Genomic DNA, 26,503 nt, shown 5'->3' with positions numbered 1-26,503 from the left:
TTGCAAGTTCATATTTTATTCCCAATAAGTTTGGAGCTTTGTTGATTTTTGCATTTTTGTAAAAAAAGAAAGTTTTCACTTAATTCATTGAAAGCCCTTTCGTGCTGAGCACAAGGGGGGCTGGGGCCTGAGCCCTGCGGCGCTCTTGCTCCCACCCCAGACACCCAGCGCCGGCAGCGGGTGGCTGCCCTGCACCACTCCGCCCTCCACCCGCTGCATCTGTCTGTACAGAACAATTTTAAAATGGAAGCTAAGACACACTATACATCGGACAGGCACACACACACATGCACACGGGCGTCCGGCCGAACCGGCAGGACGTCAGCTGCACTCAGAGAGCACCAAGGAATGCATTCGGAGCCCCTCCTGGCGGAGGGAGGGCAGGGCCTGAGCCCCCTGGTCCTCAGTCCGCAGCCATCAGGGGGGACAGCTGAAGGCAGCAGGGGGTGACGGAGAGGGCAGTGCCAGCCTGGTGGGTGGCCCTGGGGCCAGGGAGGCTGCTCTGGGGACGGGGAGGACTGAGGCAGACCCCCTGCCTCAGGAACCTGAGGGGTCCAACTCCCAGGCCTTGACCCTCGAGGGCTTCAAGGGCCTGGGGTTGGGAGCGGGGCTACTTGGGCCTGCCAGCCCCGAACTAAATATGCATTTGGTAAACCCAGGAGCCAGGCTGGCCTGGACCCCAGCACTCCCCTCAGGCCTCACAGCCAGAAGCAGGTCTACCTGGGCCTCCAAGCCCCTGGCCCTGGCCTACGAGGTGGGGGACCAGGGCCTGCCCTGAAGGCCTCTCCTCTCCCCTGGCCCCTTCTAGCTTCCCACCTCCCCTGTTCAGGCCCCAGGAAAAGTTAAAAATAGTTAGTCCTGCATATAAAAGAGATAAACGGACTCCCTGCCGAAGGTGGCAGAGAAGAGGGAGGGGGAGGTGGGAGTGGGCAGGGGAGGACTGCAAAATAGTTTCTTCTTTTAAAAAGTGCTTGGTAAGTCTGTTTTAAAGTGTGTGTCTATATCTACACACAGATATACACACAGACACTGTCACACTGCTCGCCCACGCATACCTGCACACGCACGGAGATGTATACATATACATAATCATATACATATACATACATACATACATATATATATATATATATATATATATATATATACTTTAAAAAGTCCTAGGTGGGAAGATGTGAGCCAGGCCGGGGCCGGGCCTGCAGGGTCACGACTGGAGGGCATGGGCCCGGCCTGGCTGGCAGACGGGGCACTCGCTGCCCTCGGCACACAGCTCGCACAGCACGGCATGTTGGCACGGCAGCACCGCTCGGTTCTGCTCCTGACACTTAAGGCATTTCACCGACTGCATGTGGAACACGGCCTGCGGGGAAAGGGACATCATGTTCACTGGCCTGGCCTTGGGTCAGTAAACTGAGGCACAGTGCTCAAGAGGCATGTGTGCAGGCCCTGGCTGACAAGTCAGGGTCAGGCCGATCACATCATCTCAAGACTCCAAATTTCCGCTGTGGCTGTGGGCTGAGTGGGGGAGTCGGAGCCCGGGGGAGGGAGGGCCAGGCTGCTCTGCAGCCCCATCCCGAGGGCTTTTCCTCACACTGATCTTGCAGTGACCCTAGGTCCCCAAACGAGGACAACAGGGCCTGGAGAGGGCAGACAGCCCTGAGGGGGCATGGCCACCTGTGAGTGTCTGCTGTTCTCCGGGACCCCCAGCCTCCCCCATGCCCTGTGCGCCGCAGGATGCAGCCAGGGTAGCTCTGGGGACCTCCCCATTCTGGAACGTCTGCTGGTTCGTGCAGAGCTCAGAGAAGCCATCAGGATGTGACTTAGGTCCGCGCCTGCCCTCAAAAGTGCTGGGGTGGGCGCGGACCCACCTCCTGCTTCCTCCCTCCCCAGTGAGTGGCGTTCCCTTCCTAGCTCCCCTCCAGCAGGATGGCGTCCCCGGAGCAGCGAGGACCCACCAGCGTCCAAACACTGGCTGTGGCCTCGGATACCCCCACCCAGTGTTCCCTGACCTCCTGGGCTGACCTTGTCCACTTGCTCTAGGCGGGCCCGCAGCTGCTTTTGGAGGGAGTAGAGGGTGGAGAGCGAGAGGGCCTCCAGGTCGGAGAAGGCGGGCAGGGCCTGCGGGTCGGGCCCTGAGTGTAGCCGCTCTAGCTCCTCCCGCAGCTTCTGCACCTGCACCTCCAACGCGTCCCGCTGCTCCCGGGCCAACTCACACTCGGCGCCCGCGGCACTGGCCCGCTCACCAGCCTCCTCTGCCTCCTTCTTCCAGGCATCACAAGCCTGTGGGCCAAACACGCAGCACCTGGTCACGGTGGCCCCTGCCCCCCTGTCCCCTGGGAGCGGAGCACTGGGGGCCTGTATGAGCCACTGTGGCTGCGGGGCCTGCTGGGGAGCTGGGTCAGCTGTCTGGGGAGGGGGCAAGGAGGAAGCTGACGCTGCCTGCAGAGAAGGGAGGTTCAGGACCTGCAGGAGACCCTCCGTGGACAGGGAAGGGGGCTGGGCCCGGAACAGCTGCCCCTCGACAGAGAGCCCATCTCAGAACCTAGAACCTGGACGCGAGCCCTGGAGTCAGGGCTTCTTAGGAGAGCCCAAGTGGTGCTGGGACCAGACCACGTGAACAGCTCAGAGCTCCAGGTCTGGGGCACCAGCCACCCAGGCTCCTGCCAGGGGGAAGGAGAACAAAACCAAGTTTCTGCTCTGTCCTTCAGGGACCCTGGCCTCCCACCCCCTGTGCCCTGTGTGAGGGACACGAGCTGGATGCCACCAGGCCCTGGGGAGGGTGGGCGTGGGGGCCCATACCTGCTTGGCCTGCTTCCAGGACTCCTCCCACTGCTTGATGGTACTGTTCGCTTCCTCGAGCTCCTGCCGAAGCCGGGCCAGCTCGGCAGCCCCGGGTCCTGACAGGAAGGCAGGGGATGTGCCCGGGGAGAAGCTTCCAGAGGCAAAGTGCTCCCAGATGCTGCTGTTCATGCCGTTCAGACCTGCCCCAGGGAGGGGAGGAAGTTCAGTGCTCTGGAGGCCCACCCGGCCCTGCCAGGGCTCCCAGGGGCCTCGGTGCCAGGCTCTGCCAGTGCCAGGCCGGAGAGTCTGGTGGGGACCTGTAGGTGCTGCAGTTGGGTCGGACCTACTGTGATGCCAACTGCTACTTATCAGCTGCCACTTAAATTGTGAGTCTCAACATCCTCATCTGCAGGATGGGGTGACTCGGCCCTGGGGAGCGCTGCAGGGAGAGCAGCCTGTAAGGTGCTCATTTGTGGTGGTGACTTCAGACTACACGGAGGGAGCCTTCATGTGCCCGGGGTGAGGGCCAGGAGGGGCGTCAGGGGAAAAGACAGGCCAGGCCTCAGATGACAGCAGAGCTGCGGAGCAGGAAGAGCCAGAGCCCGCGGCCACCCCTGCTTTATGGCAGTAAGTGGAGGCCAGGACACAGGCTGCTTGACTCCCACGGCCTCCTTTCCAGTCTGCCAGGCGGCCCACTCACGCTCCTCACCCACTCACCTGTCCCCCAGACATTGGCTGACACTGTGTGCCCTTCTCGGGGTCCTAGGGGCAGCCCTAGCCTCCAGAGCAGGACCCACAGCCACCTCTGGCCTCATCCTGCCCCCATTATTCTAGGGACTCCTTTCTTGCCTCCTTTCCCACGAATCCAGCCAGGATTTTCTGGAACCAAATGGATTTAAGACAGTGTCCTCCAAGTAACACCAGTGCACCCGCAACATGACGGCGTGTCCTGTGTGGAGACCCCGCCGTGTGAACTGGCTCAGAGCCCAGCTGCCTGCCCGAGGCGGGGACCAGATCACTGCACCGACACACACCCAGCAGCAAGCGCTGCCCCGCCTCGCCCCACGCTCGGCGCACTGGCTCTCTCGGAGAGCAGCCACTCCTCAGAGAGGGCCCTCTTTTTAAAATTTTTTATTTATTTAATTTTTTCCATCACCATTCATCTCCCCTATACCCCCCTCCCCCCGCTTCCTCTCCCCAGAGGGCCCTCTTGACCTCTAGGTGAGGTTCCTCTCTTATTCTGAATCCCAGCCCAAGTCCTCTGACTCCACACAACTGCTCTAAGTATGACCTCATGTCTGTCCCCTGCCTCCCCCAGGGCACGGCGCCAGGCCAGCAGGGACAGTGCAGCTCACACTGTACCTATGAAACTGCTCAGTGACCGCCTGGGGAAGGAAGGGATGTGTGGCCAGTGTGAGAGCTGCTGGCCTTCAGAACAGGGGACAAGTCAGACAAATAGGAGGCTGAAGTGTCAACACAGAACAGACACCTTCTAACTGCAGGTGCTCGGGGAGGCCAAGCACAGCGCCGGGCATGTGGTCAGTCAGGCCGTAATCACCACCGGTGCCAGGCGGGAAACGGGGCACCTTGTGAAGGATGTGCCTGTCAGCCACTATGCTGTACACAAAAGTAAACTAACTGAAAAATAAAACAAACAAACAAACGGAAAAGGTGCTAGGAAATCACTGTGCCGCCCTGACCTCTGCAGTGAGATGAGGGAAGGTCCCAAACCCGGTCAGAGCCCGGGGCCGGGTGCACAGGTGCCAGCGCCCTCCAAGGAGGGGGTTTCTGAGCTTGAGGAGCTGTGGGGGGTGGGGAAGTAGCAGCTGCTGTTTATGGAGAGGCAGCAGGTTGGTCTCTGCTTGTCACTGGTTTGGCTGTTACCTCCGTGAATATTCGCGTTCCTACACGTGGCAGCTAGTGGAGCCGCAGGTCTGCACGCACCTCCAACCACTATGCCTGGCCCTGCCCTCCAGAACCCCCAGTCCAGCCAAAGGCCTTCGGGCCTGGAGCAGGGTCTCCCTGGTACCTCTGCCCGCCAGGAAGGCCACGCTGAGCCAGGCCTGAGCCGGTCAGATCTCTCCCTGGGCCTCCTGGGACAGGCGCTGTGACCGGCGGCTGTGAGCCTGCCTCCGGAGCCCCGGGCGCCTGGGCAGAACTGCCACACTGACATGAGGAGCAGACCAGGCCCTGGCGGCTCTGAGCTGCTTCTCAGTGCGCACTGGCCTGTGCCTAACACTTCAGGCCTCGCCACCACCGTATGAGGTGGGTGCTGCCACGATACCCATTTTACAGCAGGAGAAACTAAGGCCGAGAGACCATCACCTGTCCGGGATCACACAGCTAAGGGAGGCATGGGACGGGAGCCTGACACCTCCCAACCCAGAGCCCGGCTCTAACCTCCCCTCTGCACGGTCTCCAGCCCTGGACCAAGAGGCCAAAGGCACTTTCCAAAGCCCGTTCCTGGCCCAGGTCTCCGTGCGCCACTTCTTACCCAAAGATCCATGTGATGCTGAGGTCCCCAGAAATGTGTTCTCTGACTGGCTCAGGTGGCCCTGGGGCTGCTGCAGGAAATGTGACGAGAGGCTAACGGGAGGGGACGGGGATGCTGAGTGGAAGGAGGTGGAACTGCCCAAGGAGCCCGGGATGTTCACCGGCGCAGAGCTCTGCAGCAAGCTGCCGCCTGCAAGAGAGGCCGGGAGGGGCCAGGTGAGGGAGGGAAGCCATGTGGGGCCATGCCAAGGAGGGCACTGCTCCATCCACCCACCCTGGGCCAGGCGGACCCCCGGAGCCCTCCCGCCACCCTGCCCACCGCAGCCCAGTACCGATGGTGACGCTGCCCGGGTGGGGCACGGTGCTGCTATCGAAAGTCTTCTCCAGGGCGGCCACCCCAAACTCGTTGAGGTCCAGGTCATCCAGGGCAGACTCTAGGAGCAGAGCGATCAGGGTCTGAGCCTCCCAGCCTCCCGGGGCACGCAATCCCCAAGCGCCAGGCCTCGCCGCTTGAACCCACCTGCCCTTTACCACCTCATCTCCTGCCCCCGCCTCATCTTCACACTCCAGTCCCACTGGACCGTCCTCTCTTGAGCCTCTGCCTGGGGCTGGGCTGCTCCTGTCACACGAGCCCCGACGCTGTCTGCCTAGCCAGTCCAGCTCCATGGTCTCCTTTCTGAAGCCTTCCTGGACCCCCCCGGGGGGTTGGTTCCTGCCTCCTGATGTTAGGGTTCACACGTCTCATCTCTGAATACTGAGGGCAGGCTCGTCTCTGGGCCTTCAGTGGCTAAAGCATAGGAGGTGCTCGACAAATGTGCTCTCCCCTCTGCTGACTGGCCCCGGAGGGTGGAGCAGTGTCCCTCCTTGATGTCTTCGGGTCTGGAACCCCGTCTCTACACTAGGGCCCGGCACAAAGTGGCGCCCATCAGTGATGCTGAAGGGGAAGAGCCGTAGCTTCGATGGCCAGGGACCCCGAGGGCACCGTGCAGCCTGTTCACTGCACAAGGAAACCCTGCTGTGAGGCAGTGGGCGCGGCAGGACACCTGTCGTGGAAGGAGGCCACACTCGCCCAGGGAAGGGGCGGCTGTGCTCCAAGGGCTGGCCCTGGCCCTACACCTTGGGTCCATCTCCTCTTTTTTTAATATATATTTTATTGATTTTTTACAGAGAGGAAGGGGGAGGGATAGAGAGTTAGAAACATCGATGAGAGAGAAACATCAATCAGCCGCCTCCTGCACACTCCCTACTGGGGATGTGCCCGCAACCCAGGTACATGCCTTTGACTGGAATCGAACCCGGGACCCTTCAGTCCGCAGGCCGACGCTCTATCCACTGAGCCAGACCGGCTAGGGCCCATCTCCTCTTTAGCCCAAAGGCCAGAGTGCCTGCCCTCCGACCCCAGTCAGATGTCTAAAGCCCGAGTCTCACTCCAGAGGCCTCGTGCCTCTGAGTCCAGATCCAGGCCTGGACTTGGCAACAGAAACGGCCTAATTACCTATGACCGACTCTACCGTGTCACTGGTGGGGTAGAAGGGCAGAGCGTTTGCATTCATGCCAGGGACGCTGCTGGTGCCCGCGGGGCTAGGGGGAGTAGCTGCCAGGCTGGAGGTGATACTAGAAGAGATGCTTGAGGTCAGGGGGCTGCCCACGGGGAGGATGCCCAGCATGTCCTGCAACGAGAGAGTAAGGAGAGGCAATGAGATGCCCGCCCAGGAGGCCCCGGCCAGGCGCTGGGTGGGGCAGAAGGAAATGGGGCGTCAGCCCTAGTCTGGTTGCCCCACCCACTCAACACCTGGTTGGAAGGTTGGAGGTCACAGGGCCACTCACCCCACAGTCTTGCATAGGGGAAGGGAGAAGTGAGCCCAGTGCCTGGCAGTGTAGACACTCAGTGAGTATTTTCTGACTGACTGCTGAGTGACTAGGAGGTGAGGGGCTCTAGGGCCTGACCCACCCTGTCTGGATTGGGGCTGGTGCCCCACCTTAATCCTGCCCTCAACTTGGGGGGAAAGCATGCCCCCCGCTCTCTGTAGCCTCCTGGGGCTGTGGGCCTGGCCTGGCCACAGCAGGTGCCAGAAGGGGGCTGAGAGTTTGGTACCTGTTTGGGCTGAAGCAGAGGCTGCTCTTGACTCCTGGGCTCTAGGGAGTGGGGTTTTAACTTGGCCTGAGGAAGGTCAGAGAGCAGGAGCTGAATGTGGTGCTGTGGAGGCCTCTGAGCCCAGGAGTCCTCCAAGCATCACCCGCCTGCCATGGCTCACTGAGGCTGCAGGGACAGCCACCGGCTCCCCCTGCACGCGCATGCCCCTGGCTCTCCCTCCCATGACTACTCCTTCCCTCGCCCAGGAACCAAGGGGCTGTGCCTCTCCTAGCGTCAGAGAAGCCCAGTGAGGGGCGGCCCCATCAGGCAGCACAGGGCAGGGCAAAGGCCGGCTGTGGGGTCCCCCCCATTAAAGTTCTGTGACACCGGGTGGGGTGCTCAGCTTCTCTAGCCTTCCCATCTTCATCTGTAAAAAGGGCCGGCCTTCCTCACTCTGCTCAGTCTTGGAGGCTGAGGAGGGGGCTTCCTAGCTGGGGTCATGCTGCTCCATGGCGCAGAAGGCTAACCTCACCGGCTGCCCCTCACCCCTTACCTGGCATTTAAAATTTTTCAGGAACTCGGCTCCCACCTGGTCTTCCCTCTCGAAGCCAGGAGCCTTCTTATAGCTGCCAGGGGCCAGGCCGGACTCTCCAGGGAAGACAATGCCCTCCAGGTTTGGGGGTTTCCTCACGGAGCCCGGGGGGGAGCCGCAGAGGTTAGACGGGCTGCCCAGGCTGCTGTTTCTACAGAGGAGCTGCGGAAGGAAGGGGGCGGGTCGGTGGGCAAAATGCAGGCCAGGGCACGGCCTGCCCTCCACCTGCCAACGGGCAGCAGCCCACCCAGGAGACCCAGAACCTCATGCGGGGGGCTTTGTCCCCTCTACCAGCACTACCCAGGCTGACTAATGCAGGCTCTGGGGACACTAAGCCCCACCCACCACCCACTTTTGACAGAGAAAATAACCCTGGGGCAGAAAGGGAAGAAGCTCAGCCCGACTGGCGTGGCTCAGTGGTTGAGCGTCAACCTCTGAACCAGGAGGTCATGGTTCGATTCCCGGTCAGGGCACACGCCTGGGGTGTGGGCGCGATCCCCAGTGGGGGGCGTGCAGGAGGCAGCCAATCAATGATTCTCTCTTGTCATTGATGTTTCTATTTCTCTCTCCCTTTCCCTTCCTCTCTGAAATCAATAAAAATATACATTAATAAAAGGGGGGAGAAGCCCAAGGCCTCCTCCCCAAGCCCAGGCTGAGAGGGGTGAGGGACATGAGAGGCAGGTGCCCACCCATCCCCTGGACAGGCACGTACAGTGCTGAGGTCAGGGGCATGTGGGCTGGAGGGGCTCACGGGCACCGAGTCTCCGGCAGCAGATGGCATGTACAGGACGGGGCCCGGCTGCGTGGGGCTGGACACAGCTGAGGAAGGCTGCAGCTCATCACTGAGGGGCGGCTCTGCAAGACACGGGGCAGGTGTCGGCAGGCTCTGGGCCAGACACGCACCTGGGTCTTTCCCAGGACCCTGCGTCCCTGCACCTAAAGGGAAGGCTTCACCTGACCTCTACCAATAACGTGTGCCAGCTGTGTTAACGGCGAGTCTTCACAATGAAGACAAGACCACAGTCTCCATCTTATAGACAAGGAAACTGAGGCTCAGGGAGGCATGGGAAGACCACCGAGGTGACGGACTGGGGAACCGAGGAGCGGGGACTTGCGCCCCGACTGTAGGACTCTAGAGCCTGAGCCACGAATCGGACCTAAGGGGGCAGGGGCAGCGTGGTATTTTGAGGGACAGCCCTGCTCTCAGCAGGGAGGGCTCAGCAGGGCAGAGCCACATTCAGCTAGTGACGTCTGCCACGCATGTGGCACGGGTGACTGCCGGGGCCTGCCTGGAGGGCCTGGAGGGTGTCACCCCGGCCTGAGCCTGCGCAGGGTAGAGGAGGGGAGCGGGGCGAGGACACCGCCTCAGGACAAGGGGAGCAGCTTACGTTCTACGTGGGCGAAGGCGCAGAAAGGTCCTCGGGGACAGCTGCCCGCCTGCTGCATGTCGTTGCACTTGGTGGACTTATAGATCTGCAGGGACAGCGCAGGCAGGGTGCCCCCGGCATGGCGGTTAGAGAGCCATCTCCTTCTCCTTCCCGTTCCACTTCCCCAGGTGTCTCCCTGCCAGCTTCCTACTCACACTCCTGAAGCAGACACTGCCACCCCATGCCGAGGGCACCCTCCCTCCTGGGATCAGACCGGCCCTGACCCCCCTCACAGGGCTCTTCCCATGCTGCTTCCCACTCAGGGCCTTGGCCAGGGCTGGTTTGTGCCCCCGAATGTGCCCCTGGGCACTAAGAGAGCCAAGATCGCAGGTAGCACCTGCTCGCCCAGGGCATCCTGGGTTGGGACCTGTGCTGGGCCTAACCTCCCACCCTGCTGCCTGTGGCCCACAAGGTGGTCTGTCCGTGTATCTCTCTCAGGGTGCGCTGGGCTCCACGGAACCAGGGAAGGGACAGCATGTGCCTCTGTGTACCCACACAAGACCTCACACACTGACATGGCTCCAGGCCAGGCCATGGGCCAGAGGCCGGGGAACTATGCCTGCGAGGCTGCTGGTGCGCAGGCTCACAGGCTCTGGTCTGGAACACACCTGTCCAGGGCTTTGTTTTTTACCCGGATTGTAAGGACCACTCACGGTGCAAAACCCAGCATGGCCAGGGCGCTGTGCTCTCTGCCAGGCCTGGGGGGAACAGCCTGGGAGCACAGGGCTGCCTGGTGAGCGTGGCTCAGAACAGGGAAGTCGCTGAATGAGGGGGCAGGGCCCCTTTAGGCACTGCTGGTTGGGGAGCCTGTGGCTCTATTCCCTCTTCCAGGATGGAGTCAGGGTGGGCTCTGCCTTGCTTCCCCAGGAGGCTGTGTGAGGCCACCTGCCCCAGGCCCACCTCCGGGTGGAACTGCTGCTCCGTGCGGGTGTGGCAGTACTGGCAGGCGTCTCCGTTCTCGCACTTGCCCGGGTCTCCCCACTCATCCCCGTGTTTCACGTTTGGACATGGAGACGACCTGGTCCAGTGAGAGGGTGGGGCACACGGATGCCAGAGGGAGAGATCAGGATGTGAGGGATGCCAACTAGATCCCTCCCCGGAGGCCAGAAGCGGGCCCTGCTGCTCTGCCCGTCACCCAGCTCCTCCCACTGAGCACTATGGGGCCCAAGGACAGCCACGCCACAGCCACCACACTTTCTCCATCATGGCTCAGCCCTACAGACACCCTCTGGATTAGAGCTGAAGGGGCCTCAGAGGGCCGGACCCCAGATCCTCCTTTCCTGCTGGGAGGACCCGGGGGGCTCCCGTCCTGCTATCCTGACCAGCCCCTTGTCCCTGGGCACAGTGGAAGTCACCCTGCTGGACCCCATCCCTGCTACCCTCCCTCCCTGGCGGCCCTGCCTGGGAAAGGACCTGTATTTGTGCTTCCGGGGGCTCCGCCGCCGGTCCTTGCTGTTGTGGTAGTAGGGGCAGGCATAACCCTGGCGGCACAGCCGCGGTGGCTTCTTGCACGGCTCCGTCTTGTAGTTCCCCAGCACATACGCGGTCTCTGCACGGGCCAGAGACGGGGGTCAGGCGGGGGGTGGGGGAAGGGAAAGGGAAAGGAGAAGCCACTGAAGGGTCTAGGAGCTGAGGCTCCTGAGAGAGGTAGGAGCAGGGCCGCCTTTTCACGGGCCAAAGTGGAGACTGAGATAAGCCAGGCCAGACGTCAGGAGGATGCTGTCCCTCACTGGACATAATGCTCACAGGGTGATAAGGGCGCCCATAGGCGGTTCAAGAACACATGTACTTACATACATGCACAAGTATGCATGTGTGAAAGCCCCTGAGAAATTTGGGGTGCACCTGGGATGATGGGAGCAGAGCAAGGCATGTCTGGGGAAACTCCCCAGAAGTGCCCCTGGGGCTGTCTGGCTGGATGTAAGGGGGGTGAGGGGGTTTGCCCTCCCTGTAGAGGTGGTGGTGAGCCGATCCTTTGGGTAGGAGCAGGGTGAGGACAAGCCTGGTGGAGGGGCCTGGCATCTGTGGCCACCGTTACCTTGCCACCGCGGCTCTTCACTGAGGATCTTCTCTATCATGGCGTGGCTTGCAGCCCCAGCGGACTGACCCTCGATGCTGCCCTCCACTGTGGCCTGGCCGTTCTGCAAGGCCTCCATGGCCTGGAGCTCCCTGGGAGGAGAGAAGAGGGGGGAGGGCATGAGGGGCATGCAATCCAGTCCTGCGATCCACGTGTGGTACTCACCGTGCCAGCAGCCAGGCCCCCACCCCAGCCCACAGCCATCACCCCAGCGTGGCGTGGCGTCCAGCCCACCTGATGTCGTAGACGGGGGAGCGGAGGTCATGGGGCCCGTGGGCAAAAGCGCAGTGCAGGCCGTTTTTGGTGCAGTTGCCTTTGGAGTCCGTCTCGTGGATGCAGATTCCAGTTTTGTAGTAACGCAGGTGGTACCTGCGCTCAGTGTCCCCTGTGGTCCGGTGCAGGAACGGGCATCTGAAACATGGAAAGGGTGGTCACTCAGCTGTGGCCCCTGCAGCTGAATGAAGGTGGTCTGTCCATGTGTCTATCAGGATGTGCTGGGCTGAGCGGCCGTGCACTGGTGGTGAGAGCCACCTTGGGCTTAGCAGGAGGAAGGCCCGTGTAGGGTTTCCCGCAAGTGGGAAAAGGAGAGGGGCCTCCCCCAGGTCCAGGCCACAGGAAGCCGGGCCAGGCTGCAACAGTGCCCCCCAAAGCAGCTGGCTGCTCAGACTCTGCCTGGCCTAGGACCTCGGGCCCAGGAGGCAGGGGGCACTTCTGAGGGCGGCCGAGACACTCACTCGTCGCCCTCCGGGCAGAGGCCCGTGGCCTCGTCGTACTTGGTGCAGTAGACGTCGGGGCTGTAGTTGAACGTGCCGTCCCGACGGCGGATGGACCGGCGGCGGCGCTGGTTCACGAAGTGCCAGTGGAAGCAGGTGTAGGGCCGATGCTGCGTGCATTTGTGTTGCACAAAGAGCGGGCACTGCTCCGTGCGGAACTCCTTCAGGTACCTGCAGGGAGAGCCCCGTGGGGCGGGCCGGGGCGGAGAATGAAGCCTCTGGTCGCCCAGCAAGAAGTTGGCCACATACATGTCCCCCGGGGGCCCTGCTCTGGGTGCTAGTGTCACGGGGACACCAGGAGAGCCCAGAGCAAAGGCTGGACCTCGGCCTGCGGATCTCTCCCGATGCCCAGGTCCTAAGCCCGCCTGAAGGGTGGGCACCAGGGACCTCAGGGCCCTCGCAGCCAGCTGTCTGCCATGGTGACCAGTGAAGGCTCCTGGTTTCCCATCAAAGGCTGCAAACCAGAGTGTGAGGAGCCTCCCGCAGACTCCCTGCGGGGTTCTCTGCTGCCCAGATCTGCCTGCCAATTGCTGGAGGCCTCCCTGTCCCAGGAGCAGCCTGGGGCTCCAGGCTGATGGCCAGGGAGGCTGCTGTAGGGAGCTGAGAGCCCAGGTCACAAGGCATCCTCTCAATTACTGACTCAGTCCTACTGTCCTGTCTACCGACCTCCTCGCAGAGGCATTTCCTAGCACCGCCCAGGGGAGTGTTTGGGCAGGAGTTCGCGTTAGCAGCATCTGAAGAAAACCTCCCTCAGCCTTGCCTGTGGCCGACCGCTCATCTCCCAAAGGTGTACCCGCAGCAGCTGGGTATTTACATCCCGACTGTCCTGGGCACCTGGGGGCTGTCTGGCCTCTGGCTTCCTCCCAACCTTCACCTCTCTCCTTCGCTCTGCACGTGACAGCCAAGACATCCCCAAAGCCCCTCTCCCATGCGCCACCCGGTGAAGGGCCCCAGTCCCCCTCCCCCTTACAAAGCATCCGTCCAGCCATCTGTTCACTCTGCGGGTCCAGGTGGAGGCTTTCCTAGACTTGCCACCCCTCCCCCAAGGCAGGTGTGCAGCCTGTACTCATTCCCTCAGGCCCTAACAAAGAAGCTACAAATACTCCATAGAGAGCTCTGGATGACAGGGAGGAGGATGCTTCTAGAAGGGGCAGAAGGGAGTGTGGAAGGAGCCACACCTGACCTGAAGCAACAGTCCAGGCTTAGAGCAGCACCTGGAGCTGGAGGACATGGGACATTTGCTGGATGACTATAACAAGATATAAAAATGTCTCAGAAAGGGCCAAGTCCACAAACCACCAGCGGCAGTTTCATGCTGCCACCAGCGGCAGAGCACTGACCCTGAAGCCAGGCCTCCTCCCTATGGGCAGCATGGCAGTGCAGGAAGCCTGGCCTCAGCAGACAGGGCAGGCAGTTCTGCTACCAGCCCCTCAGGAGGGGAGACCCCAAGGACCTAGTCTAGGCAGCAGAGAGCCCACTTTCAATCACCTCTAATGTGATGAAGGAAACGTCTAACCTTCTGCTTAAGTCACTAATGGAACTTACCATCCGCCACCTAAGAACCAAATCCCCCTTCCCCCACGCTCTTCACCTTGTGCCAATGGGCAAGGCAGTGCCCACAAGGCAAGGAGAAAACCACGTTGAAATCACTCTTGTATTTTCATGGATTGAAGTGAAACAGAAATGATCAGTGGAAATGCACACTGTCCTGTTGAGCTCCGACCCATCTTTCCATTTTAAAGGTGTGAACGCCCAGGATTGAAGAAACGAAATAGGCTGAGACTCACTGTTCAGTTCAGCCAGCTCTCAGGAAACCCATGAGGTCCAGGGGTCTAACCAAGGAGGGAAGACTCACCCACCAACCCCTCCATCTTCCAAGATCTGGGGAGGGCACAGGGCACAGGGCCATAGGACTAAATTCTTCACTCCCACCTCCCAGGAACACAGCCAGGCACTCAAGGGAAAGGACTATAGCTTCAAATTGAGAGGCCTACTGTGGCCATGAGGAGTCCGAAACGACTCAGGCCCTGAGGAGATAGATCTGCCGGGAAAGCCACGATTCTGGCCAGCAGAGGGGCTCCACAGAGCCTGGAGGACACAGCAATTGGTCAGAGCTTCACTTGGCTCAGGAGCAGCGCCTTCATGCTTGCCCCACTGGGGGCTGGCTTTAAAGCAAGACCAGCTTTCACTCCTTCCCAAAAACATCACATTAATTATCCCAATAGTGGTTCACTTGTACATGTAAAGGATTATTATGGAAGTAACATGCCCACTTAAAGGGCAAAATCACCCTTCATCCCACCACTAATAATGCTAGCCTTTTGGTAAATTTCCTCCCAGTATTTTTATATAGATAGCATCATAACGTATCATCGTGCTAAATTGTTTTACAGCCCTGGCCGACTTGGCTCAGTGGATAGAGCGTCGGCCTGTGGACTGAAGGGTCCCGGGTTCGATTCCGGTCAAGGGCACATGCCTGGGTTGCGGGCTCAATCCCCAGTAGGGGATGTGCAGGAGGCAGCTAATCAATGATTCTCTCCCATCACTGATGTTTCTCTCCCTCTCCCTTCCTCTCTGAAATCAATAAATATATTTTAAAAAATAAAAAATAAATTGTTTTACAAAACTATTAATACTTTTCTCTCAAAACTTATAAAATCAAATCCAGTTTTTTTAAAAAACCAAATAATACGTTCAACATTATTGGAGTATCTTTATTTTCTGAAATTCTAAATAAACAGCAAAATTCAGGCTACTTGAAATCTAAAAGTAAACACTTGCCCCCTAAACCAACAGTGATGACACAGAAGGGATGAACAGTAAGTCAGTAAATTATAGCACTTAAATCAAGTGCTCAGCCACCATCTTGACTCCCATCTAAACCTCAAATCCCATTCCAACCGCCTCACTGGACAGATTCATCATGTGTGTCCCTCTCTGGGGAGGGGCGGGGAACTGTGAACACAGGGAATCAGCAGGAAGGCCTCAGAGATGCCGGCAGCAACACCGTGTACGTGAAGGCAACAGGGACCGAGCAGCTGATGCTGGAATCTGAGAATCCAGCTCCCGCTGCTTCTGGAACATGCTTTCCTGGCCTCACTGCTGCCAGGACCTGCTCCCCTCCCAACAAACTCAACTCTAGGGCAGGGTCAGCAAACTTTTTCTGTGAAGGACCAGATAGTTAAGTATTTTATATTTTAGACTCAGAGGGTCAAGACATCAAATTGAGGATGTTAAGTAGGTACTTATATAACAAGAGAGAAAACAAATTTCCACAAATTTTTTATTGATGATATTCAAAATAGAATAACTGGCTACAATGTTTTTGTAATACAGGTCTACTAATAAGAATGGACTTGGGAGAGATCATACTTGCCAGGTTGAGGTTCCTTTCATCAAAATTATAAATGTTCATCTGTTAAGGCTAATTCTGTAATAACATTTTACATATTTCATTTTGAAGGCTGCTTAGGTGCACAGGTAAATGGATTCTGAAATATGGAAATTTCCTTTGTATTCACATCAACATGCAAGATCCCTGCTAGAACTGTAATTTGTGTTTGGAAATCACATCTGTGGTAAATTTGTGTACAAATGGAGATCTCACCTGTGGTGCAACTTTTGACAGTTCAGTGTATTAGGCAGCGTGACAACGTACGTGTCAAACATTAGTTGTCCAAGTGACTTTACTGCAATACAAAGTTTGCATGTAAGTGATGATTTATTTGCCTTGTGATTTTGGAGTGAATTCACTAAAAACATTATGAAGTCTGCAGCAAAAACTAATTTCCAAAGCCATTCATTGTTCAACAATAGTAGTTAAAAATGATTCTTCTCATTCAGAAAAATTTCAGTATCAGCCCTGAACTCAAAAAATTACAAGAAAACTTTACCATTGCTAAGCCATCAAATTGTTGTGTAGTAAGGCATGTCAGCTTCTATTTCTGACAAAAATTCAAGGAATTGACTGATGATGGTTAAATCCCCAAGCAGGAGTGAAGTTCAGCACTGATCTTAATGGCTTGTTAACACCATAGTCAAAAATTTTCTGCAGATTATCTGCTAGTGAACAATATAGTAACTGTACGCTTTAAACACCATACATTTTCCTAAACTTTGTAAATTTATGTTGTGGAATCCTCATAACAACCTCAAGCGACACTTATCTATAATCTACTATTGTCCATATTCATATAAACCCTACTGGCTACTTTCTCCCCCCCATACATATTCCTAGAGAAATTTAGTCATAGAGTTCATACTTAATGGCTTAGCAAAGATTCTTCATTTTTAAGTTTGAGAAGAATACTTTTAACTTCAAGGGGAATTAGAGCAGATTAGATTAAGAATACTAAATTACACAAGTGTGTGTGTGGTATATATATATTATATATAAATATACATACATCTTAAATATCTTAAAATTTGTTGAAAATCTTTTCTCTGTTTTGAAGAGCTTTAGGTAAACTGCTACTAGTAGTAAACTCATTTTTGTAAGGACATACATTGTTTTGACATCAAACATAACCCAGAAACGATATAATTTTGTAACAATAACCATACCAGTGGAAGTTGCCAAAAAATTACTTTTTAAAAACGAGGCCAAATAAAGCTAAAATTGGTGCTTGGCAAATATTTGGACAACTTTGATAAAGTGCTATAGAGCTATAGAGATTTGGCTTCCAAATCTTCTGAAGTGATCCTGGTTTAACATTCTCTCTGGCAGAAAAAGAAAGCAAATAAAATACGCGTCTAGTGAATTTCTCAGTGTGTCTGCACCTTTAAGGCAGGCTTTGATCCTGTAACTGGCTTTCAGCCAAAGAGCAGCTGTGGGTAAGGCCAGAATGAACCTCTTTAATAACGACACTGCCCTACAGAGATAGGTACATACACACACAGGAACCCACAAGTGCTATGGGCACTTAGGTAAGCAAATGCTTTAGGGCCGGGGAGCCACTCGCTAGAAAATGACTTCACCCACGCTTCACGGACAAAGTCCTGGCCCCAAGAACTAAGGAGTCATGAACGCTGAAATGTTGATATAACCAGCCCTATGTGTTCCTGGTTCCTTCTTTCTATTGCTGTTCCCTCGCCCTAAGGATCCTAGAACTGGTAAAACTGCAGAAAGTTCCTGTAAGCAGCACTGACGCCACTGACCTGGAGAATGTGTGGGGAGCACTGAAAACCCTGGTCCACTGCTCCCTAAGTTAGGGAACACCTTGACTTGATTCAAAGTTTTCCCATCACAGATGGCCTGAAAAACCTCCAAGCTGATGAACACTTTAGTATCACATTTAAACTACATTGATGTGTTCTTTTGTACAGTGTTTTCTGTGCAACAGTCTTTGGCCCTGGGAGAGCGGATCCGTTTACAGCACAAATCCATTGTGTAGATACAGGCAGCATGATGGAGGCTAGACGGAAAATGGGGACTGAGGTGAAAATGGATGCGGAGAGAGGCGTGTGCTCTGAAGACAACCCTGACCCACCCGTGCCCTGTGCCCTGAAGAATCTACTCTAGTGTGCATGTGGCCGGAGAAAGCATTTGCTTATGGCTGCCGAGGGAGACAGCATGCAAGTGACAGCATTAACGTGGGCCTCGTTCCGTTACTGGCCAGTACAGTCCTTACATGGTGCTAAGTGCCAAGCACCGCTTTAAGCTCTCTACATATATTAACTCACTTAATCCTTCTAGTAACTTCATGGGACAGGAACTATTGATATCCTCCGGAAACTGACACACTAAGAGGGAAGTCACGTGTCCAGTGTCCCACAGCTAAGTGGCAGAGCTGGGCTTCAAACCCAGACAGCCTGGCCTTGGAGTCAGTACCCTTATTTTATTTTATTTTTTAATGTTTTTATTGATTTTAAAGATAGAGGGAGGGAGAGAGAAACATTGATGAGAGAAACATCGATTGGCTACGTCCTACACCCCATTCCTGGGGATTCAACCCACAACCCAGGTACGGGCCCTGACCTGGGATCGAACTGTGGACCTCTGGGTGCATGAACAACACTCAGCCAAATGAGCCACACCAGCCAGGGCTTCACCACGTTTTTCTTAACTGAGCTACAGGGAAAACAAGAGTAGCAACAAATAAGCATAAGTGACTAGAAACTTTTCGTTCAGAACATGTCAGGGAGGTCTGACAGGCCATAATTACAATACCATGAAATAAGTCACTAAAAATAAGAACAGAAATGTTAATTCTAACACACTCCACTGATTATTTAATATTCACTTTATGTACTCATTATAAAGGACTCTCAGTTCAATAGTAAAATTTAAGTGTGTGGGTTTTTTTAATAAGAATATACAAGTACAGGTTTCTAATTTATATTATGTTTGGGTAGATTTGACTTAGACAAATCATAAGGTGACAGGCTAATAAATGCCTAGCACCTCTTAGCAATAAAAGTGACATCAAAAAGATATAGCAATGCTCTTACCAAAATTAATAAAAGCTTAGATACTCTTTAAAACTAGGGGGGTAGTTTTGTCAACAGGCCAAAATGTCATAGGAAGGTGGGAACACAGGCCTTCCCCCTCCTCGTTAGAAGTCATTCTGTTAGGACTCATGGTGGCCATATGGTGTTTCAAGTACTAATAGGAAACAAACGCGTCAACTTAAGAATACAAAAAGCAAACTGTGATATAAAGAATAAGGAAAGGGAGGAAACATTTCAATAAGCTCAGATATGACATGATGATACTATCACAGGCCTTAGTATCTTCTTTAAATCTTAAATAAATTGCGCCACCAACAGAAAAAGTCACCTCACAGAGAATGCTATGAGATTTTTAAGTTGCTAGACTCCTTTCCATCTTCTCCTCCTCATCAGCTCTCGATACTGCTGTCAAATTCTACACACTGGCAAAGAAAAAAGGAGTGAAAGTTGAGGGATTTTATAGAGAAATAATTAAAAAATCTGTTGTGATTATTTGAACTAAAATATTATAGCCCCCAATATCACTTTTTTTTTTTTACTGATATCATTTTAAATGCCTAAAACACATGGCCTGTCCTTAAATGCCCATGTGAACATTAAACCAATCATCACAATACCTGAAGACTAGACTAGCAGAACAGCCACCTTCTCTTCTATCTCCCACCCACCCTAGGAAATAACACAATTCATTTTACAAAGACAATGGGGAAATACGCTTGTTTCTTATAATGGCTGTCAGTTCAGAGGCAATTAAGACAAATTTTTTACAGGGAGGAAGTTAATTTTACTTTCCAAGGGAGGAAAGGGCCAGTGCATTGCTGGTCAATACAGGGCCAATTCAGACAATTTAAAGTACAACTACCAACAACCAGGAGTCTCAAACTTGACTATTCACTTTTCATCTCAAAAGCATCTCCAAAGACTTACAACACGAGTGCACTCACTAGAAGGGCTACACCAGGGCTAAGACACTGAGAAGGGGGAAGGGCGCCAAGGAGCTTTTCACAAACTGCAGGCTTTGCCACACTGAATGCTGCGGCCAGGCCCGAGGGGCCATGTGCTCTAAGGACTCTCTACTAGTAGGGACTCACATGCATTGGTTTTTTTTAAAACCCTTTCTTAAAAATATTGAGATGTAATTTACACAACATAAAAATCACCATTTTATAGTGCACGTTATTGTGCTTTTAGTATATTTACCATGTTGTGCAACCTTCACCAATTCCAGAACATTTCCATCACCCCATAAATATCCCCTATATCTATTGCAATATGCACTGATTTTACCCAAAGTTTCTCTACACATCTGTTGCCCAAGCAAGTATTTAAGATGTTTGGTTGGGTGAATCTATGGAGTATCTAGAGCAGGGGTGGGCAAACTTTTTGACTCGAGGGCCACAATGGGTTCTTAAACTGGACCAGAGGGCCGGAACAAAAGCATGGATGGAGTGTTTGTGTGAACTAATATAAATTCAAAGTAAACATCATTACATAAAAGGGTACGGTCTTTTTTTTTTTTTTTTAGTTTTATTCATTTCAAACGGGCCGGATCCGAGGGCCGTAGTTTGCCCACGGCTGATCTAGATAGTAAGAAAACAATAAAGCTACATTGTCCATAAGGTTACTAAACCCGAACTCTTGGCAACTTGAACTTTTTACCAATTGATTAAGAACAGCAGAGAAAATGACATTCAACATCCATCTTCACGTAACACATTAGTGTTCCCTAATTCATCCAAGATGTTAAAAGAAGGGAAGACAATCTACAATGATTAACATAGCTGTCCATTGTTGCAATTTCAAGATATCGAAGATGCATACGTGGGGAAATCTCCTTTAATATCAAGTATAGCTAGATTAAAACAACAACAAACAAAAAAAACTTAATAATTAAGCAAATATTGCCCCATTTGGGAAAATAATCCCTAAACCAGGCCACTAGTTAAAGTAACATAACTAGAAGGGCAACTTCCTTCTATCCCTCTTCTGACCTAGTCTCTCCTAGTGAGAAAAGTAACTTTGGCAAAGTCTGGCAGGAAAGCCTGCAGACGCGGTGCTCTGGCTGCAGGGCTCTCATGACCGAAGTGAGCTCATGGCTCCTAAGACACACAGGAAGGAGGCCTCACCTTCAGGCAGCGGGCTGTTGAAAGCGGGAGGAAGTAGGTCCACGAGGGTGTCTTGCTTTGTGCACTTATCTGGGGCGCTATTTCCAGAGAAGGAGTTCCTCTACAGAGTGTGCCCAAGGTGGATTTCTCTAAGTTGCTCTCAGAGTTGTCCAGCTGCCCTCACCAATAAGTCACAGTCTTTGTAGGTTGATAGAAACCACCAGTCAAAGCAGATGCATATGGATTGTGGGGAAGCCTTCTTTAGTATCTAACATAGCTGGATTAAAACAAAAAAACTTAACCATTAAGCAAATCTTCACTTTAATCATTAATTTAGATTATAGCAAATATCAACTAGGTACTAAGCTTGAGTCTACCACTAGCATGGACACTTAACACTTATTAATAGGGATTTTGTGGGTTTGGTTGAAGGCTGCAATGAACTCTCAATTTTAGTTCTGTAAGAAGTTAGTTCTACTTGATAAGTAAACAAGATGCAGAAATATTTATTGTTAACTCATTCTTGCTGAGGTTGCTAAGCAACACTTCCAGTGACTCCTGCTGTGCAACAAGTTGTACTCTAGTAATATCTTCACAATTTTATTATAATTTGCAATAATGATTTAAATACATATTCATTTCCTGGATTTTCTAAAACACAATCAGATGCAATTAAGTGAAGTTCACGACATTTATATAATGTACAAACTAACAAACTTGCCTCAAAATAGTTCCCTATGGAAGCACTGCTACATTATCCTTGTTTAAAGATGCCCAGGGAACAGTCCTAAATTAAAATGACACTTGGCTAAATGAAGCTATAAAGCATTCATCCCCTGTCTACCTGTAAGAAATACCCCAGTGGCCAGAAAACTCCAAGAAACCTTCCCGGAACTACAATTTCATTTCCCTTTAACACGGGGCATTAATAAGCTTGAGAATCAACTGCAGGTGAAAGAATCCAAATATGACTTAATGTATTTAAGACTCTTATAGGGTCAAAACAATGATATAATTGCTATACAGTAAAAAGCCCAAAGTTAGCTAAATTTGCAGATATATTTTGGAATGTAATTGCTCCAAAATTTCCCATTCTTAAATTTGTTTAATACAACTTTTCTAATATAAATAATGATCTTGTTCTGAATAAGCCTGGATGAAATTTAATCTTTGTGAAATAAAAAGACAAATTACCTAGCAAGAGATCCCATGGCTCTTGTACTGGAAGAGCACTAACATATGCACATCATCATGACTTGGAGCTGCTCAACAGAGGAAATCCTGATATAACCATTTTCTAAAAGGGTCAGATTCCTCAGGTCTAACACAAGTGCCTGCTGAAAGGATTATTTCAAAGTTTCCCTTAAATCAAGATTATTCAAGAGATTAAAAAAATACCAACACAATAATTATTCTTCAAACTATGTTATGAATAATTCTCTTGGTTTAGAAAAAGGAGGGCTTGAACTCTAGGACTTTAGTTGTGGGACAAGAATAAAGGGAAATATACAGGAAGGCATTAGGATGAGTGGGACTCAGTTTTAATGTAAATTTCTCCCAGATTACTGCAAAGAGTATTGCATGTCACATAACTTCAAAGAATACAGTTATAAAAAATACACATAATTAATGTACAATAAAATTTTGACAGGTAAAAAAACGTAAAAAAAAAAAAAAAGGTCTATAGCTATCTGTTGACGGGATCCATACATTAGCTAAGGTCATATTCAGATTGAAACAAATTCTGGAAATTCATGCTGCAAGGGACAATGAAAAATTTCTGGGCAGCTCAAAATTTTACAGCAAACACGGAAATCAAAATAAAATGTTCCTGTATCCTAACCCTAACCCCCCAAAACAACAAATGGGTTCATCTTGAAAAGATAATAACCAGAGCCAACAAGTGTATTGGTGTCATCATCTGTGCCCTCATGCTCCCTGCTCCTCAAACCTGGGGAGACAAGAGGAGGAAGTCTTCCCAATCATCACAGCGTCTGGATGCCCATAGATCTATGAGGGAAGACAGCTGACTTCTATCTCTGATTTCTGGAGAGATAAACACACACACACACACACACACACACACACACACACACACACATGAACAGGTTACAGAAAATGGATGGAAACAGCTACAATCTCCACCCACCCGACCAAACTCACTGTCGCTTTACACGCCACCTCCAGCGCCAAGCCTACTCACCCTGCACTCACCCCCACCGAGGAAGGGAAAGGGAGATTTTCAACAAATGAGGACATTGACTCGGACATGAACATTTCTCTACACCGGGCTATTGACTTGTTCCACCTGTCACCTCCACAACCATCGCAAAGCCTGCGCCATGGCAACACCACACCCAAAGAGGCTGCCGAAACCAGACTCACTCACAATGTTACGGGCATTTTCCTGGGAAACGTGATCTGAGCAACCAGAGAGGATAAAGTTCCAACTTTATGCGAGGTTTGCACCCCAAGACCATACTGTTGCCTGATCAGCATTCTCGGGGGTAAGGCCCCATCACCGCAACAAGGAGGCGGAGGAAGGACCAGCGAGGCCACAGCGCGTGGGAAAGTGAGCGAGAGCACCAGTCCGCCTCCCGGCCTCTCGCCAGGAACGTTTCACACCATCTCAGCGATGGCGGAGAACCTCACACAGAGGCCAGACGGATGCCCCCAGCCCCAGAACTGCTCCCCGATGGGTTTTACTTGTGGCCAGAGCTCCTCCTTGAGTTTTCAGCTCCAACAGACGCTTCCTGCTCTGGGCTCCGCAGCGGCTCTGAAGGGTGGTGCGGCCCCCACGCTGCAAACCTGCAGCGAGCCCCGAGGTGCATACACTCGGGGACCCTCCTACACGCGCACATCACGCAGGAGCCCCGGGGGCGAGGCACCCAAGGCCATCGGGGAAAGTGGAAACCAGCATTTTGCTTAATAGGAGGGGCCTCTTCTCTTTCTCCCAGAGCACCTAGCACTAGGCAGTTGCTCAACGTGCCTTCCAAAGCCATAGGAAGAAGACAGGGGCCGACAGGGGCCTACAGGGACCTGCACTTGGACACCAGCAGGCTCCCGGGAAGCGGTCTCCCGTCTGGCTGGGCTCGGGCAGTGTCCGCATGTGGGGCTTCCCCTCTGATGCCACATTTCGGTTGGGCCTGAGAACAGACTTGGACCCCATCATGCTCAGGGTGCCTGTGAGGTCAACTGTGTACGTGGGAAACATACGGGCCTTGGGGACACAAAACGCCTGGACTTGGTGCTAAATCGTCATTCCCAGCTGGCTCCAGGGCCGGGCCCTGAGGATCTCGTCCTGGTCGTGTCTTGGACGTCTTATCGCCCCGCAAGCGCCTGGTGCTGTGGTTTGCGGTCTGAGGAGCAGTTAGGCCTCGAAGGCCCGGCCTCAGATGTGTGCACTCCGCAGCCCGCGCTCCCGCCTTCCCCACTCGGCGGCGGCGACCAGTTTCCCGCCCCACGGCCCGACCAGAGGTTGGTGGCAGTTGAAGGCAGTTGGGACCGGCCCAAGCAGGTTGGAACCGGTCTGAGCCGGGCCGGAGGAGGAAGGGGGGAGGGAGAGGCCGCCTCGCGCTCTCCCTGCGCGCGTGACTCACGCTGGCCGCTGACGTCAGGCGTGCGCGCGCGGCGGGGGGGGGGCTCTACGTACGTGTAGTGCTGCGGTTTCTCGGGCTGTGCCTGCAGCACCTGAGCGGTAGCGGCCGGGGGCGCCGAGGAAGCTGCGGAGCCGCCGGGCCCGGGGCCCTTCGACATGGTCCTGTCTTCCTGCCTCTTCGCCGCTCCCCTTTTATTATTCAGTCTGCGCGGTCCGCGCCGAGGACTCAGTGCGCCTGCGCCGCGCCACGAGAACGTGAAGACCCCCCGCATGGCGGCAAGGGTTGCTGGGAGTTGTGGTCCTCGGTTCGGATGGAATTTTACCGTCGGCCGAAGGTTGCTGCCAAAGGAACGGACCACAATACCCAGGGATCCTTGCAGACGGTGTCCCGGATGCGGAGGGCCCGCGGCTGCTTTTGGGAATTGCAGTCCGGCCGTGTTTCTCCCTAACGCGGTTCCAGTTTCGTAGGGGTACTTTTCCTTGAAACTGGAGCCCCTGCTGTAGATGGGGCCCAGAGCTAGGGAGGCCCTGGTGACTTCTGTGAAACAGTTCCAAGTGTAATTTTACTGCCAACAGTGTAGTAATTACCTCGGCTCCAGGCTTGGTATACCTTGGGCTCGGTTCAGAGGCCGGCCCCTCGCAGAGCTTAAGAAGCTTGTGTCCTCCGTTTGTGCTGCAGGCGCCTGGGCTGCGCCAACATCATTCCTGCGGCAGATCTGGGGACTAGGCACGCAGGGAAGTCTGCCTGCTGGACGTCAGCTTGAGAAAGCTTTGCTAAAGGGGAGCTAGCTCCCGGCACGATACTCTACTCCCATGTCTTTGCTGGGGCCCCGAAACTCCACGATTTGGTTCTCTTCTCCACTCGACACCTGGCCTGACCAACTTGTTTCCAGTACATTAGGGGCCAAGGACGAATTTAATCTCCGTCTAGAATAGTCTCAGGTGCACCGGCAAGTTGCAGGAGTGTTGAGAAGCATTCGTGTCCAGAGGAAGGGCCTGGGTTTGAGTAGGAGGTGCCCTTTATAATCCACTCGAGTCTGCCGCTCTGAAGTCAGCTGTTATACTTGGGGAAATGTGTCTCCCCTCCCTGCTTCCCGCCAGGGGGGCTAAGTTTTTCACTTTGTAAAAGAAGCCAGTTTCCCAGACCTAGGCATTTGATTCTGTGAGCTTTACAAAGTTCTTCATAGATATTTTAACTCTTTTGTTAACTAACGATCATCTCATTAAAGGAACACATTCGGAATAACCTTAGGAGTGAGGGAGTGTGGGGTGAATGGAATATTGTTTAAAAGAAAATGACACCTACTTGCCCATTGTTGCTCAGTGGTTGAGCATTGACCTATGAATCAGGGAGTCAGGGGTTTGATTCCCGGTCAAGGCTCATGCCTGGGTTGCTGGCTTCATCTCCAGTGGGGGGGCTGCAGGAGGCAGCCAATCAGAGATTCTCATCACATGCTTCTATCTCTCTTCTCTCTGAAATCAATAAAAATACTAGTATATATTTTAAAAAGAATGACACTCATTTTTATCTAGTTTTCCGTAACCTCATATCAGAAGCTAACTTGTCAGCCTACAATGTTAAGAAACTGATATTTCTTTTTTTAAATTGACTGTTAGAGAGGATGAGAGAAGGAGAGAGAGAAACATCAATTTGTTTTTCCACTTATTTATGCATTCATTGGTTGCTGCTTCTATGTGCCCTGACCAGGAAACGAAGGTACAACCTTTGCATATGGGGAGCACGCTCTAACCAAGTGAGCTAACGGGCCAGGGCAAAACTGGTATTTCTTAAATAGGCCAAATAGTTAACCACTAGGGGCGTTGGAAGATGAAAAAATAGAAAAAGACAAAAGTTGTAGTGTATTGCTTTAATCCTATTATTAAACCCCAATGATTGGTTTATGTTATCCCCAAACACTCCAGTGTGATTTGAATGAAGAAATGTAGTTCAACCCTGGCCGAGTAGCTCACTTTGTTAGAGCATCGTCCCGGTAGGTCAAGGTTATGGGTTAAATCCCCCAAGAGGGCACATACAAAAAACTCAACCAATGAATGCATAAATAAGTGGAACATCAAATTGAAGTTTCTCTCCCTTCCCCTCTCTAAAAATCAACCAATAAAAAATATTAAAAA

At 53.1% G+C, this 26,503-nt stretch overlaps 1 protein-coding gene and 1 long non-coding RNA gene across 6 annotated transcripts; both read right to left on the bottom strand.

Moving 5' to 3' along the window:
- Positions 1 to 24,561, bottom strand: UNK (unk zinc finger). 5 transcript variants are annotated; one of them, XM_070393072.1, is made up of 16 exons: positions 24,425 to 24,561; positions 12,179 to 12,388; positions 11,679 to 11,855; positions 11,406 to 11,536; positions 10,781 to 10,916; positions 10,268 to 10,385; positions 9,329 to 9,413; positions 8,653 to 8,795; positions 7,902 to 8,102; positions 7,370 to 7,435; positions 6,770 to 6,944; positions 5,607 to 5,708; positions 5,276 to 5,464; positions 2,800 to 2,981; positions 2,023 to 2,280; positions 1 to 1,360 (listed from the first exon to the last, which is right to left on the bottom strand). In XM_070393072.1, the coding sequence occupies exons 1-16, from the start codon at positions 24,526 to 24,528 to the stop codon at positions 1,205 to 1,207; spliced, it is 2,433 nt and encodes an 810-aa protein (XP_070249173.1). In that variant the 5' UTR covers positions 24,529 to 24,561; the 3' UTR covers positions 1 to 1,204. The 5 variants fall into 5 exon arrangements, with proteins under 5 accessions (XP_070249173.1, XP_070249174.1, XP_070249177.1 ...); XM_070393073.1 differs by having other exon boundaries at positions 7,938 to 8,102; XM_070393075.1 differs by having other exon boundaries at positions 1,239 to 1,360; positions 2,010 to 2,280.
- LOC138993743 (uncharacterized) lies at positions 14,936 to 23,397 on the bottom strand. The gene is made up of 3 exons (XR_011468338.1): positions 21,967 to 23,397; positions 20,794 to 21,049; positions 14,936 to 19,089 (listed from the first exon to the last, which is right to left on the bottom strand). It is a non-coding gene; the product is annotated as an uncharacterized lncRNA (long non-coding RNA).
- Positions 24,562 to 26,503: the final 1,942 nt, after the last annotated feature.

This window comes from Myotis yumanensis, unplaced genomic scaffold (genome assembly GCF_028538775.1).
Source record: "Myotis yumanensis isolate MYYU_CA2020_CCGP unplaced genomic scaffold, mMyoYum1.0.hap1 SCAF_16, whole genome shotgun sequence".
NCBI lineage: Eukaryota > Metazoa > Chordata > Mammalia > Chiroptera > Vespertilionidae > Myotis > Myotis yumanensis.
Note: the sequence above shows the minus strand (reverse complement) of the source record. Positions and strands in the feature narration are given on the sequence as shown.